The 15,000-nt window shown below is 40.4% G+C and overlaps 1 protein-coding gene across 9 annotated transcripts in view; it reads right to left on the bottom strand.

The window, feature by feature from the left end:
- The window catches only part of IKZF1 (IKAROS family zinc finger 1 (Ikaros)), a 90,319-nt gene that overhangs the window by 74,996 nt on the left and 323 nt on the right, over positions 1-15,000 (bottom strand). For all 9 annotated transcript variants that reach the window (XM_006901592.1, XM_006901591.1, XM_006901599.1 and 6 more), the window contains exon 2: positions 7,965-8,084. In XM_006901592.1, the coding sequence (XP_006901654.1) occupies positions 7,965-8,084 (120 nt within the window). The remainder of the gene's footprint in view (positions 1-7,964; positions 8,085-15,000) is intronic.

A 15,000-nucleotide genomic window follows, 5' to 3' on the forward strand; every position in this document is an offset into this window, starting at 1 on the left:
TCCGTCATAAAACACATATACCCACATAACATACATACATACACACACAGCTACTCACAAAATTATCACTTCTTTCAAATTTCATTGCAGCTGACAGCGTGCTAATACTGTATTTAAAGCCAGTAATGTACAGGCCTGGCTATTTTTTTTTTTAAAGGTCAATCCTAATTTGCAGCATTTGCCAATTTCCTTGGTGTAAATATTTCCAATCATCAGATTTTGAGCTACCAACAGGCTCCCGGACTCCTTAAGTGTCGCTCTGTCAGCCAGTCCTAGCTGGCTTGGGCATACCACCTACCACTCACTCAATGCATGAGTTGTTTTTCTGGTGGTGTTTTGTTGTTTTTTTTTTGTCATTTTTTTAAAGTTGCTTATGTGTTTCTGTTATCCCACAAATCCGAACAAGTACAGAGTTTAGAAGTTTGAGCAGTTCTGTGGTAATTTGTGAAATCCAGTTCCTGTGAAGACCTTGAAGAACCCTGGGCTTATCTGGAGGAGAGCAGAAGGCTGCCCAGACCCACAAAGAAGCCTGAGGCTGCTTCCTGTGGGGCCAGCACAGCCAGAGTCATGTTCTCTCTGGCAGTGGCAATGGTTAAGTCTTTCACTTTTACATCAAATGAGGCAAAGTTTTCTAAAAAAAAATGTTTTAGGGGGAGGATTATACTTAAGAGTTTCCAAATAAAAAAATGTCTTTACCAAAAAGGGCAGTGCCAACCAAAGTGCCATACCTACTTTTTTCCCCACTTCTGTCTGAAATAGAAACTCAGAAGGAAAACCAGTGAAGCATCAATTGGTTGTTTTATGCACAGAGCTACCTATTCTTTCAAAGTAGATGAAACAAAGCAGAAAATAAAAATGTAACCAAAACTCCTGGCAAATGAAATGTTATTTATTGGTCTACTTTGAGAGCAATTTCAGTCTAAGAATCTTCATTACTTGCCTTAATAAACTGCTTAGGTTCAGTGTAATGTTGAAATTAAATTTTTCTGACAACTTAAAGAAGTAAAAGAAGAAAAAAAAAAAAGAAAGCAATTCAGATTTCTGCTGCGGAAGTACACAACTTCTCAACAATAGCATGTACCTTGGTGAACATGAAGTAAACACTGGGAATATGAATGTAAATGTGAGATAAGCTTGTTTTCACCATGCTTTTTTCCAGTTTCTTACAGATATTCCTGTTGCTTTCAATTCTCACTTGACATTATTCAGCATTACTGACTGTAACAAAAACATCCCTTAAGTTAGTAGTTACGAGACTGCCCCTCTGAATGTGTAAAGCTCGCACATGTGGAACGCACAAGGGAAGAGAGTGAGAGCTGTCAATCTGAGTGGTGCCATGTTAGCCAGTGGGTCTCACCTGGTGGTGTCTGGAAATCTGCGGGATATTTTGGGTTGTCATGCTTTGGGTGAGGTGGTGCTACCTGCATTCAGAAGACAGTAAAATAGGCGACAAGACATACAGCTAAGACTGAGAGAGGCTCATGCAATGGCGGCCACTCTTCCGAAAACACCAATACCAACAATCAGTACAATGAACATCAGATTTGCCCTTACATTTCTTACGCATAATTTGAAGTTCTCCCTACTGTCCTAAATACTCCATTTCTCCTAGTCTCTCTCAGAAGCAGAAGGCAGGACCCCATCCCTTCCCTGCTCCATCCATTCAGTGATCACCTACAGGACACTAACACACTGGTGGTGTCTGGTATAAGGATAGTTATATTGCTAACCCAAAGCCACGCATCTCAGGTAGTTCAAATCCACCAGTGGCTCTATGGAACAATGATGGCCATCTCCTCCTATGCAATTTACAGCCCTAGAAACTCATGGTCAGCTATAAGGCAGTTGTGCCTCAACAGCACAGGGTTGAGTCAGACTACACACAGGGGGATTCCCCAGTTCTAAGGATCCAACAATGAGCACATCAGAGCTGGGTCCTTTATACACAATTAGTAGGATATGCTGCCACAAGGAAAATAACACAACAAAACAACAACATACCTGAAGTTAAGCCCAACTCTTCGCACATTTTCTATTTTGTTAAACAGAACCACTGTTGTCTCAGCCTCAAGGTAAAAGCTGCAGCCATCTAGGTCACGTACCATACAAGTACAGGGCTGGACATCATGGCAGAAAGCCTTTCTCACCTGCCTCATATCCTACCCCACTAGGGTCCCCTGGCTCAGGTCCACATAGTTCTAGACTGAAGACCTCATTAATCTCTTCTGTTTGACTCTCAACAGAGTGATCTGTGTGACACACAGATCATGACATTCTGAAGATTTCCTTCCCTAACACTGTTCTTCACTGCCCAGAACAGGCTGCCTGGGCTCCATCTCTTTGGGTAGAACTACCACCACTCACCAATGTAAACTGCTTCTCCCATACCCGTGTCCATGAGGACCCAGGCTGAGATCCTCTCTGTACCCCAGCACCACCAGCAGCTGGGAAGTAAGTAAGTAGTGTTTCCAGGGTCCCTGGGCAGTGCTAGTCTAGCTATCATTGATTTTAAACCTTTTATATGGTTCAGTGTATCCATATTTCTCTTAGAAGTCACCTATCTGATGAGATGACAGGAACCATGTTACATGCCAATCCAACTCCAGGTTATCTCAGAATATTCTTACATTGAGCATGTCCCTGTAATAATGGGGGATACTAAAAGCAGCTTCCTCTGATGCCCATGCATTCAGGTCTGGACTCTACTAGGAGCTCCTGAGTGAGGCTATAATTACAGCCACCAGGCCAGAAGTTGTCCTCACTTCTCAGGCCATTAAGTTACCTGCCAAGGTCAACAAGCTGGTAAAGAATAGATAAAGCAAGCAGAATGACCCATGAACTATGCTCCTACATATGATAATCGGTAGTCTTCACAACCACCACACACAGAGCATACATCCTCAAACACATTCCTCAGGCTTCATTTTTATCTAAGAAACTTTCCCAAAGCTTCTATTTCCTGGTCTACACCAAAATCTAGTACAAGATGATACCTGATACACAAAATCACATATTTTCATTTCAATGTAGCTAATGATATATTTCTAGATTTTAAATAAAATATATAGATTAGAGGTAATAAAATTTATTCTCAAGTGGGAAGGCAATAGCTGCCTTTTGTTTAAAAATGGAAAGGAATAGTAGGCAAAATATATAGCTTTTAAATTCTGTAGCTCAAATTTTGGTTTGTGAAAGGCTTCACATCCATGGTCATTTTGGGTGGGTTGTTCCTTGTGACGATACCAACTGTTACCAAAACATTCTAAGAAAAGGGCAGTGAGTGAAGTGCAAGGAATATAGTGCTGGATTTTATGCATTGGCCATATCAAGTTGATGACACCATGATTTTACTATGAAGTGGAGCAAAGAGTCAATAAAGGAAAGGGAACAAGGTTCCAAATTACATGTTTTCAGATTTTCCTTAAATAAATAAAAAAATTTAATTTTATTATTATTATTTTTTTTAAAGGGGAACAGGAAGAGCCCAGGCCCACAGCTCCAGCTCCAGCTCCATGGGGCTCAGAGAGCTGCGGCTGAGGCTCCCTTCCCAGGGCACTCCACACCGGAGCACAGCATAGGAGCTCAGCTGCGGCTGGTGCTCAGATGTTATAGATAATTCTGTTCCCCAGCAAAAATGGGGCTTATCTGCTCAGAAGAGATGCACTGCAGAGATAAAAACAACTTCCTCTAACTGTTGATTAGATAACAGCCTGGATCTCCTGCCCCAAGGCTGGCCACACTCTCTCCAGTAAGACCAAGCCCACAACCTTCAATACTTTAGAGCTCCCAAGGGGACCCTCTTCTCTCATCCCAGCTGTGGGACAGGGCTATGTTCCGGGGGCCCATGGTGCTGAATGCGGCCCACTTAGAACTTTGAAACCAAAGTGAGCACTGGCACCAGTTGAATGAATGAGAGACACAGTGCAACCATTTGCCTTCATTGGGTTTTCCAGGCAGTAAAACAGACGAGGAGATTGCTTAGATTTCTCTAAAGAATCTTGTACCACCTTTGGGTTAGCTGCACTATTCCCGCAGGACATCAAAGCTCCTAGAACACAATTTCACAACACGACTCATTGCTGGAACACAGCTGACTCTCCAGTAGGTTTTCAGAGGCTGTAAACTGCATGAGACGAGACTGTCATCTTTATCCTGCAGAGCAGTTGGTGCCTTTGCACTGGTAACACTGTTCATTACGCACTAGGCTGCTAGTAAAGAATATATTGGTATGTTACAGTACAGAAAAGCTTCCTATATTCAACCCCCTGCCCATCACTGTAGTTCTTTCTACATTAAGAGTAACTGCTACAGAATAGCATCAGTTCTGCCAATTCACTATCCCCTGCAAGCATACGAAAATAATTTAATTTAGCATTGCTATGCTTATGCCTCTCAGACTTTGTTTTTTCACTTTACAGGCATTCCTGGGTTACAGGTGAAATAATTTCCTGTATTTGTCTTTGCATTGGATCTGGTAAATGAGAGTCGGCACCTAGGATCTTGTTTAGCTTTACTGTAGGACAGGAGAAGGCTGGAAGCCTTTCCAGTGATTTAAACACTGCACATGCAGTAAAGTGATGGACACAGTGCTGTGGGTGGGGGCTGACTGAACTGTTTCTAAGTGAGGGCAAATTTCCATGACGCTAAATAAGTTGTCCATAGAGGCACTGATCTGTCACAGGGCTGTGCCTTTGGCCCTTGTCCTACACCCTCATCCCCCCCTCTCCCCCCTCCCTCTCCATCTCTGTTCCGCCACCCAGGCGTTTACATGCTGGTCCTTCAGTGCAAACCGTGGGCTCATGTCCGGAGTCAGCCCATCTCTGCACTCCCAGAGCTGGGAACCTGTTGCTAGATCTGTGTTGTCACCAGGATTCTGGTGTTAACACAGAGACATTTACGTATCAAGGATGAACTAACTAATTAGTGACTTAGCAAAACTTCAAAACAAAAAGAGGAACTGTAAGGATTAATGAACAAACCAAAAAAACCCCAAAACAAGTGGCTTTAATTTTTCATGCAAACTTCTTATCTGCTTTACAGCAATCCTGGTGTAATTCCCGAATGAAACCCTTTTAAGATCTCCTAGTCAAAAGCTTTCTGAATAAATCTTCATCTATTTCCCACCTTTCTGAGATGAGTACTACAGTTTATTGGGTAAAACTGAGCTTGCCCTTCGGTGGTCATGACGTACTTCTTCTACGTTGACTAGTTTCATACACAACCACTTCAGAAAGATGAGATTGTTCTCATTGGTAAAAACACTACTTCAGAAGCAGCTGCTATAATCTCATGAAACAGAACATTCTGAGGACTAAATGCCTCATTACCAGAAAGTTCTCCTTGGCATCTCCTTTAAGTATCTCATGCTCTACTCTAAATCCTTGTTCCTTCTCATTCTTACCTAAGAGAAAATAGAGACCAAATAAGGACTACGGTCTTCACTGAGCCTTATTCCTTGACACTTGAAAATTTACATATATTCACTGATGCTGTAGGAAGTAAGACCCTGGCCCAGAGGGCACTGGCCAGTGTGGGAGGGAGAGGTGACCTGGCCCTCTGTCCTCAAAATCCATCTTCTTTCCAGGCTGTCTTCACACCACGTGGCTTCTATCCCGTTTAGGACATCTCACCACCCAACCTCTAGACCTCCTCCTATGTTTCTCATGATTTCTAGGCAAGGAAAATTTATAAATTTATCAATTCTGAAATTCCTATGTTGCAAAATTTAACCTGGAAGAACAAAGAGAATATAATGCTATACATGATAAGAAAACACTAGAAGAAACCAACTTCATCCCCAAATGATGTCTCCACTGGGTAAACGCAGGGCCTAGAACACCATCTGCACACACAGAACCATCTGGGAACCATTCTAGAAGGTGCTGGTGATCTCATATCATGTGCCAGTTAGCAGGAGTGTGACGATTATCCAGGGCAATGCTTCTAGACATTTACAAAGATGATGGATCTACTATTAAAGTGAACTATCTCTTCTTTTCCAGGAATTAGCCTTATTTTCAGTTCTCTAAAAGACACTCATATAGTAATGATGGATTCATGTGCCATAGCCGTTTCAGGGAGAGATCACCAGGTTTCTCCCCAATGGCCCTACAGCCCATCTCCAATTTTTGGGTGCTGGGCTGACTGAATGGCTTATGAATACATACCAATCCTACTTTTTTCTTCTGCTTTCTGAGTCCCACACTTCATGCACATAGACAAATAGACACAAGGCTGAGATTTTCAAAGGTTTCATCTTACACGGATTCACAATCAACACCATTGGTTTCAGCAATCAAGCTATCAAAAGACATGTTGCATTAGGAAAAATCTACTGTCACTGCCCTCTCCGAAGTGTTGAAAAGCAATAATGTCAGTTTAAAGACCAAGGTACACCTGATCCAAGCCATGGTCTTTTTAATTACTTGCTATGAAGTTGTAAGTTGGGTAATGACTAAAGAAGACAGAATTAACAGGAAGAAACTTTGTTTAGAAGAATAATTGATGCCTTTGAGTTATAGTGTTGGAGAAAAGTACTGAATAACTCATAGACTGCCAAAGAAAAATATGTCTTTGAGAAGTGAAACCAGAATGCTCCTTGGAGGCAAGGACAGTGAAGCTTCATCTTACATACTTTGGACCTGTTGTTAGGAAAGGCTGGTACATGGAAAAGGATATCGTGCTTGGTTGGAAAGGTGGAGGGTCAGTGTAAGAGAGGAAAATCCTCAAGAAGATAGATTGACATACTGACTATAATAACAGGCTCTAATATATCACAGGTGAAAAGGATGGCACAGGATTGGGCAAGGTTCAAATTCACTCTTCACAGGGTTGCTATGAGTTGTAATCAACTCAAGGGCATATAATAACACTACCTCTTCTCCTCTCTCTCTCTCACTCACACACACACACACACACACACACACACACACACACACACTACACACACACAATACTCAAAGGCAACATGGTAAGACATGTGAAAACACTGAAGGAAAATGTGTATTACTGCAGCATGATGCCTTACAGGGAGATAGTGATATCTTTAACCCTAAGAACTTGACACATGACATATACTTGCCATCTCTGGCTGGGAGGGGGGAGTTCATGGTTCTGATCACTTATGACCCAGTTTGCCTTATTTCTACCTCATGATTTTCTTCATAATATTCTATGGTTAAAAAAAAAAAAAAGGAAAGAGATATTCCAAGGAACTGTTGACTCATCAGCTCATGAAAATGTGGTATAATGGAACAAAAACTGCTCTTTGAGTCAGAAAATGGTGATTCTCATTTTGACTCTGCTATCTGACCTTAGTTCACTGAACTTCTCTGGCCCTGTTTTCTTGTAATAAAGTGGGGCAGACTGAGTTGTCTAAGTATCAAGGGTAGCATGTAGAAGTCAACCATGAAGAGACCGCTGCTGCTCTATGCCCACTCCTTTTATTAAAAGGATACAGAAGGTTCACAAGATATAGCACCTAGATTTTCTTTAGATTAAAACATTTCTAAGATTTAAATGTGAGAATTCAATAATACTCATACTGCTTAGAGGAATAACATAAACTGGTCAGATACAGACCTCGTGCCTTGAAGATAGGTCTACAGCCATCACATATAAAATGCTACGTTCTCGCTACCTTCAATCCGTAAGGTTTCTATTCCTGCAAGGGAAATGACGTTGTGCTGGTGCCCACATGTAGCAAGCACTGTGGCAGCAAGCGCTCCCCAGCTCCACCTGCGGGCCAGGTGTGTTCTTGGTCATATTGAACTGTGAGTGTCTGTCCTCTCTCAGACAAAAGGTACCAGTCTGCTGAACTTTATACCATTTTCCCTTAAAATGATTTTGAGGGAAAACAACACCACACCGAGTCACTCTTTTGAAGGATGCAGAAACACAGGATTCACAGGAGGGAAGCATGCGACAGCCTGCAGAAAGGATAGATACCAGGTCAGCTGACTTACCCATGCCTCTCTCGTTCTTTGCATTCTGCTGTGCTCCTGAAGTGGTGGACAGGTCTTCAGGGGCAGGCATAGGCTCGTCCCCATCATCGGGAGTGTCACTTACGGGAGGGCTTTCCTTCCCTGAGGAGACAAGTGGCAGTGTGAGTTCTGGTGGCATGAGGTTATGAGCAAGTGAGCCTTAGAAGACGGTGAGCTCCATGGTCTCCACCAGGCTTGATTAGTGAGGTGGTGACAACTGGTTAGTGCTGCTTCACTGAGTGGACACATGCTTTTCTGCTAATAAAATGATATTCATTACCAAAAGAGAAGGGGTGAGGACAGAGAGACTACAGATGGGATAAAGGAAAAGAAATCCTCTTAAAGATGAACATTATTAAAACTATGGAGTATGCCTAATGTGTAGATAACTGGTAATATGTGGGGAGGCATTTTCTTTTTCAAATAGTGTTTTTCAAGCATTCAAGTCATTTACTGTCTTGTGAACACCTTTTCATGCTAGTTTTTTTAAATTTATACTAGCTATACTAATACTCTGGTGGTGTAGCACGAAGATGCACTGCTAATCCCAAAGCCAAATCTTTTCAGTGGTTCAAATGCACCAGTCACTCAGTTGGAGAAAGACGGGTAGGTGTTCTCCTAATGCAACATATAACTTGAAACTAGGGGGAGGGGGTGTCATGAGTCAGAACCAACTCCATGGCAGGAGGATGCATCATTGGATGGGTGGACTAGGATTTATTAAAATATTTTTCTATTTTTTTATTTTTCTATTTTTTAATCTGTATTTAGAACAACTCTCTATTATCAAGATGCCACTATTATGACAGTTCAGACATCCATGTCTGCACACATTAACAGTCACTATAGTATAAACATCCAGGAGTACCATGGTTATGTTGAAAGGTACTGACATTTCTCGAACTTTGACAGGTTCCACCATTTTCTTCTTTGGAAGGTAGTTCTTACTTTCCTCCTTCAAGTCTTCTTTACTATGGTTATCTCATGTTAGTTTTAGGGTTTTGTCATGTGCCAGGTTTGGTTTGACATGGTGGGGAGAAGAGCTTGGAGAGTAGGAGACAGGGCAGGAATTACACCTGCTGTGGAAATGGCCACATAACACATTAAACAGTCACTATCAGTTCCTATCTCTGAAACAGGAAAGTAAAATCTACACACATACTACCACTGCTTATACTTCACAAAGTACAATTTACCAAATAGGATCTTATAAGACACTTTTAAAAAAACTTAACTAGAATTAATTTTACCAGAGCCTTCAGCAATGAGGAATTCACTTCTACCCTAAAGAATACAAGGCTGGGAAGCCATGAGTCACAGAAAAGGCTTTCTCCACTAAGCTGAAACCTGTCTCCTGTAGCTTAATTTAAAACGAAAGTGTAAGGCACAAGTCAAATGCAAGAAACAGAGATAAATATCTCAGTGCATGCAAAATAATCCATCGCATCTGCCCACTGAACACCAGCTTAGATTAAGGCCCTAAAGAGGGATCTCTAAACTGGAATTTCATGTTTGTGACTTGAGATAGTAATCTGTGTAACAAGAAAAATGAAATTCCCACACAGACAAAACCAAACTTTTCATAGTGTACACAAATATCTAGTAAACAAGACTAGAGACAGTATAAAATGTCTATGTAAGTTTGCATAAATATCCCACAAGAATGACACCAACCAGTAAAATCACCCTCAATTCATAAAAACACCTTTACTGGAACAATCAAAAATAGAGCCTCTGTAGACACTGAGCATATTACTTTGGGGAATACCATCACATTCTCTAGGAAACAGACATCACAATTCAATATTCTGGCTTGGCTGTAATTACCACGATTGGCAAATATTCAGAAAGAGCATTACTGAATATATTTGGATAGCCAACACAAGATGAATAGTTAAGAAGGGTCAAGACTATGATAATTTCCCAAGGAAAAGCAAAACGACAGAGAAAAATTGATTGAAAGTGCTCATATTACACTGAAGCTTGGTTGTAAATGTGCATTATGTCAGCAATAATTTTCATTGCTCCAAACACAAGATTTTAAAAGTAATCAGACCTAAAAACCATAAGGATCACAAAAGACAAAATTAGATCAAACTTAGAACACCTAACTATGGCATAAACGTTGCTATTATGTACCATGGAGTCTGAACCGACTCACAGCTAACCGTCCAGTGGGTTTTCAGAGTCAGTAAAACACATAGCAGGAGAATGTCCATCCTCTTGAGTAGTAACTGGTGAATTCAAACCATGTGTATTTGGGATTGCAGCACTGCTTCTTACCATAAGGCCACTAGAGTCCCTATAGCATAAATAGGCTTGCAATTAAAGCCAGAAATGCACAACCAGGAGAAGATAAAAACGGATGAATGAGACCTTTAAAAACTCAAGCCCCTGTATGAACCAAAACCTTTTCCAATAGAGTGAATAAAAACCTACAGACTGTGAAAAAATTGTGACAATGACATCTCAGACAAGGGTCTCATAATGTAAGTTTACAGAATACTACAGGACCTCCACAAGAAAAAAACCTAATAACTGAACAACAAAATAGGCAAAATACATGAAAAAGCTATTCTTAAAGGAAAATATTTGGATGGTCAATTGACACATGAAGAAATGTTCAAAATCACTGGCAATCAGAGAGATGCAAATCAAAACAGTAAGATATCTCATTCCAGTAGCAAAGTTTAACTGACCAGCAAACAGTAAGTGTTGGAGAGAATGTGGAGAGATTGGCACTCTCATGCACTGCTAGTGGGATTGTAAAATGGTACAACCACACCTGGAGGCAATTTAGTATTTCCTCAAAAAGCTGAATGCAGAAATTCCATATGACCCAACTATCCCACTGCCTACGAATATACCCCAAGGGAATGAGAGCTGAGACACGAATGGGGATATCTACAGCTATGTTCATAACATTCACAAAACCAAGAAAATGGAAACAGCCCAAATGCTCATCAATAAACAAATGGATTAAGCTGTGATACAAATGGATTAAACTGTGGTACATTCACTCAAGGGAAAATTACACAGCACTAAAGAACGATTTTCCAAAATACTACATAACACAGGAAAGTCCAGAGAGCACAAGGCTGAGTGAAATGACTCCATAAGCCCAAGGAATAGTGCATAATTATTGTGAAAATAGAAGGAATAACTAGTAAGATGTATGTAAATGTACAAAAGGTGGTGTGAAAAGGGTAGAAAATGAAGAAGGGAAGAAATGACCAGGACAGCAGAGTTTGGTGGGCAGAGGTGGGTTGGGGAATAAAGAGGAAAGATTCAATGGAGAGTCTATAAGCATAGATCAATAATAATTAATTTTATAAAATATAATAAACATGAATAATTGTATGAAATACAATGTAAATGAAAGACTGCACAGAACACAATGTACATGAATGAAACACAATTAAAAAACTTGAAAATCAGAACAATAATTATAACAGAGGTAATTATAGTTAAAGGCTAACTGTGTTATTTTCACCATTTATTTCAGAGCTGGGAAACACTTGGGATAGGTGAATACATGAAGTACTTGGAGCCATTTCACAACTCTTATTTTAGTATACAACAATTGGTCTAGAATAGTGATTCCAAGCAGGTATGAGTCTGGTGAGGAAGGAGATAAAAAAAATGCTTCTTTTCTTTAGATGATAGTCTTACAGAGTTTATAAGACAGTGCCCCACATAAAGGGGGCTATTGCATGGCGTGGAGGCTGGGAGATCCAGACACCTGGGCCACTTGTTTTCTTAGTGAAACTGTAAGGTAACGACAGACTCACAGAGACGACTGGTCTAATAAGCCAGCAAAAATGATTGCATGTTTATAGTGTGAGTGTACATTTGTGTTTAAAAAGCTGTCATGAGGTGGCATTCTTATTATTATGTACTATGCTCTTTCTTGTGTCTTTGGTTCAATTTAAATAATTATGGCACCCTGGAACCCAGGAGAATCACAACAAAACAGGACTTAAACATGGAAGCATGCCTTTCTGCTCTATGAAGGCCAAAACTCATCCAACTCTTGGTTAATGTTATTTGTCAGCCAGAACTTTTACATTCTCCATGTAAGGAAAAAAAGGAATAATGAGAACAGCAGGGATCGAGATGCTAAAACCTCGTGGGTTAGTGCTAATCAATAGGTTTGCTCTGCACAGAAGGCTCCATGGGGAGCAGAGAGAATGGGGATCAGTCTGTGTGCAAAGTGACAGCCAGTCAGAACTGGACGATACCAAAGATACACACACGTCCTACACGAGCTCTCCTTAATACAACTGTCTGCCCTTAGCCAGGGGTTTGTTTTTAAGAAGTCACCTGATTTGCCTAAAAGCCTGTCTATTCCAAGCCAAGGTTGCTGGGGCATTAACCATGCCCGTGTGCCCTCCATGAGACTCTTGCCACTCTCTTACTGCTGGAGATTTGAGGGTGAAAGGTTGTGCAAACCTTCATGGTAGGTAGGCAACACTATTTTTGCACCTAATCTCTTTATACAGCTTCAAGTCAGGCATTTAAATCCTAGAAGTGGCTGGTGGGTTTGAACTGTCAGCCTTTTGATATTCAATCAAATGTTTTAACCATGGCACCACCAGTGCTTCTCTCTGAGCCCTTCTCAACTTTCTGAGTCTTGCTGTTGTTATGGACTGTCAAGTTGGAACTGATTTATAGCTGATGCTCCTGCACGTTTTAAGAGGCAGTACATTGCATGGGAGAAGACTGTCCATCTTTGTTCTGCAGAAAAACTAGTGAATTTGAACCACACATGCCTTTGGGTTGGCAGGGCAACTCCTTACTTCTAAGCCACCAGAGCTACCTATAAATTGAATAGAACACTTATTCAACAATTGAATAGAACAGTATCCTACTGGGGGCACTGTGAGTAAAAGCTGTTGGCTGATGGTCAAAAGATCAGTGGTTTGAACCTACCACCACTCCATGGGAGAAAGATGTGGCAGCTTGATTTCACAAAGCCTTCGAGCCTGTGACACTTGTCCTACATGGTCACTCCGGGTCAGTACTAACCCCATGGCAGTGGGAGTTAACTTGGTTTGCTTTTAGCTTTTCTTTAATATTCTTTAGTGGGTTTATATAAGGTTAAAATGAGACAAATACTTAGGACAGTGTGTGGTAAATAGCATTTAATGCTATTTATTATGATTAATAGTTTTAATATGATTTATTATGATAAATATAATAGGTCCACTGGTATGTATGTGAACCTTATTTCCCTAAGTAGATTATATACACAAAGAAGGCACAGTTTTTAGTTTCTTGTTGTAACACACACTAGAGAAATGCATTTGGTATATGTCTAGGGCCCTAGGAGGAAACAATCAAATGTCCTGGAAAAAGTCAGATGCCAAATCGTTCTTTTTTCCAAGTGAATACTTTACATACAGTAAGTTGAACCATATGGAATTGCTCATGTTCAGGTATTTCTTACCTATGAAAATGATAATTTCATGTGATACAACTTTAAAAACTTTATTTTCTTGTGGACAGAATATAGCAATGTTCATTAATTTTATGGGAAAACGGATTCAGTATCATACTGCCTCATATTTTCGATAAAAATGTCAGTTACTAACTATCTGAATGTACATCCTTATTCCACAGCAACTTCCTCTTATTTTAGGGAGGGGGGAAAGTGATATGATGGTTGGCTTTAACTGGAGGAGCAGCAATCTCATTCCAAGAAACTGAAAAAGTATCTTTAAAATTTTCCCTCTGTGAATAGGGTACCCTATTATTTAAATAGGCACCCTTTCAAATGCTCGATATTTATCATAAAGGAAAAAAAAGTAACTAATGTTTTTGGAACATTTGCTAAATGTATGCAAAGTAAATTTCCAATAAAGTTTTACATCATTTTTCACACACTCAAAAAAATGAGTTTCTTTTTTCAGGAAGTCTTGGGTAATTTGGGCTTCCTACCCTCTGCTACCCTCTCCTTAAAGGGCACAGTCCAGAATGAAGTAAGTTTTTCGAGTTAAGTTGGAAAGAGCAGGACAAATATCAATAGATAAATGAGATTTTTGTTATCTCTAATAATGAGAGATGGGATCAGAAGCTTGGCCAGTGGTTCCTTATAGAAACATTTTTGAGATGGTCTCCAAGTCCCAGGCACCCACTCTTCACCATATGGTGTTAAAGGGTAGACCCCCAAGCAAAGTAGTTTCATTCTTTTCAAAGTTATCAAGCATATGAAATAATAAAACAGGGATGCAGAGCACACAAAAGGTGACAAAGAGCTACACTTTTCCTCTCAAGCAATTAGGGTTGGTTCTATTAAAGAAGGAAAATGTGCACTTAAAAAAATAAAATACTAAAAGGAAGTAGAAGAAAAGCAAAGTCTTCAACTCTCCTGATTTGTGTGTATATATGAGTGCGTAAGTTGTGTTTTTTTAAAAAAGACTAACACTTGGCACATGATACTGCAACATGTGGTTTTGTTTTCCTTTTTTCACAGTAGCACACACCTTGGGCATCTTTCCATGCCAGCACATTTATACTATCCTCATTTTTAAGAGCTATATAAGGAAACTCATAGATGTGTCACAGCTTTTCTTCCAAGTTAAGTGGAAGCAGGTGTGTAAAGGCACAAACACCGCAGACAGACCATCCTCATGGAGTCCGGCCTGCTGTTTACCCTTAAAAGAAAAAAGCCAGAGCTCATGACAACGCTGCTGCCCAGCCCCTCTTTCCTAGGCCAGGCTGAGGATGGACACCTGCCATCTACGAACGGGTGCACTGTATAGGCTCTGATGGGGAGAGTGTCCCCTCAGACGGGCCCTGTGGACAGTCTGTTGCATTTCTGGGTGTCATCTCGAGTCATTTACCTTGTTTTTCTTAGAAGAGCAATTCTTAACATGGCTTAAAAAATATACATGATAAAAGGGAGAAATGTTGCTTCTGTATTTAACAAATAACTCTGAATTGCACCCTAATCTGTGTCTTTAAAGTTATTTCCTCTTGCTTCTCTCTCCCTGGAATACCACCAAAGCACATGTTT

Source organism: Elephantulus edwardii, unplaced genomic scaffold (assembly GCF_000299155.1).
Source record: "Elephantulus edwardii isolate Elephantulus edwardi_28Jun2011 unplaced genomic scaffold, EleEdw1.0 scaffold00337, whole genome shotgun sequence".
Taxonomy (NCBI): domain Eukaryota; kingdom Metazoa; phylum Chordata; class Mammalia; order Macroscelidea; family Macroscelididae; genus Elephantulus; species Elephantulus edwardii.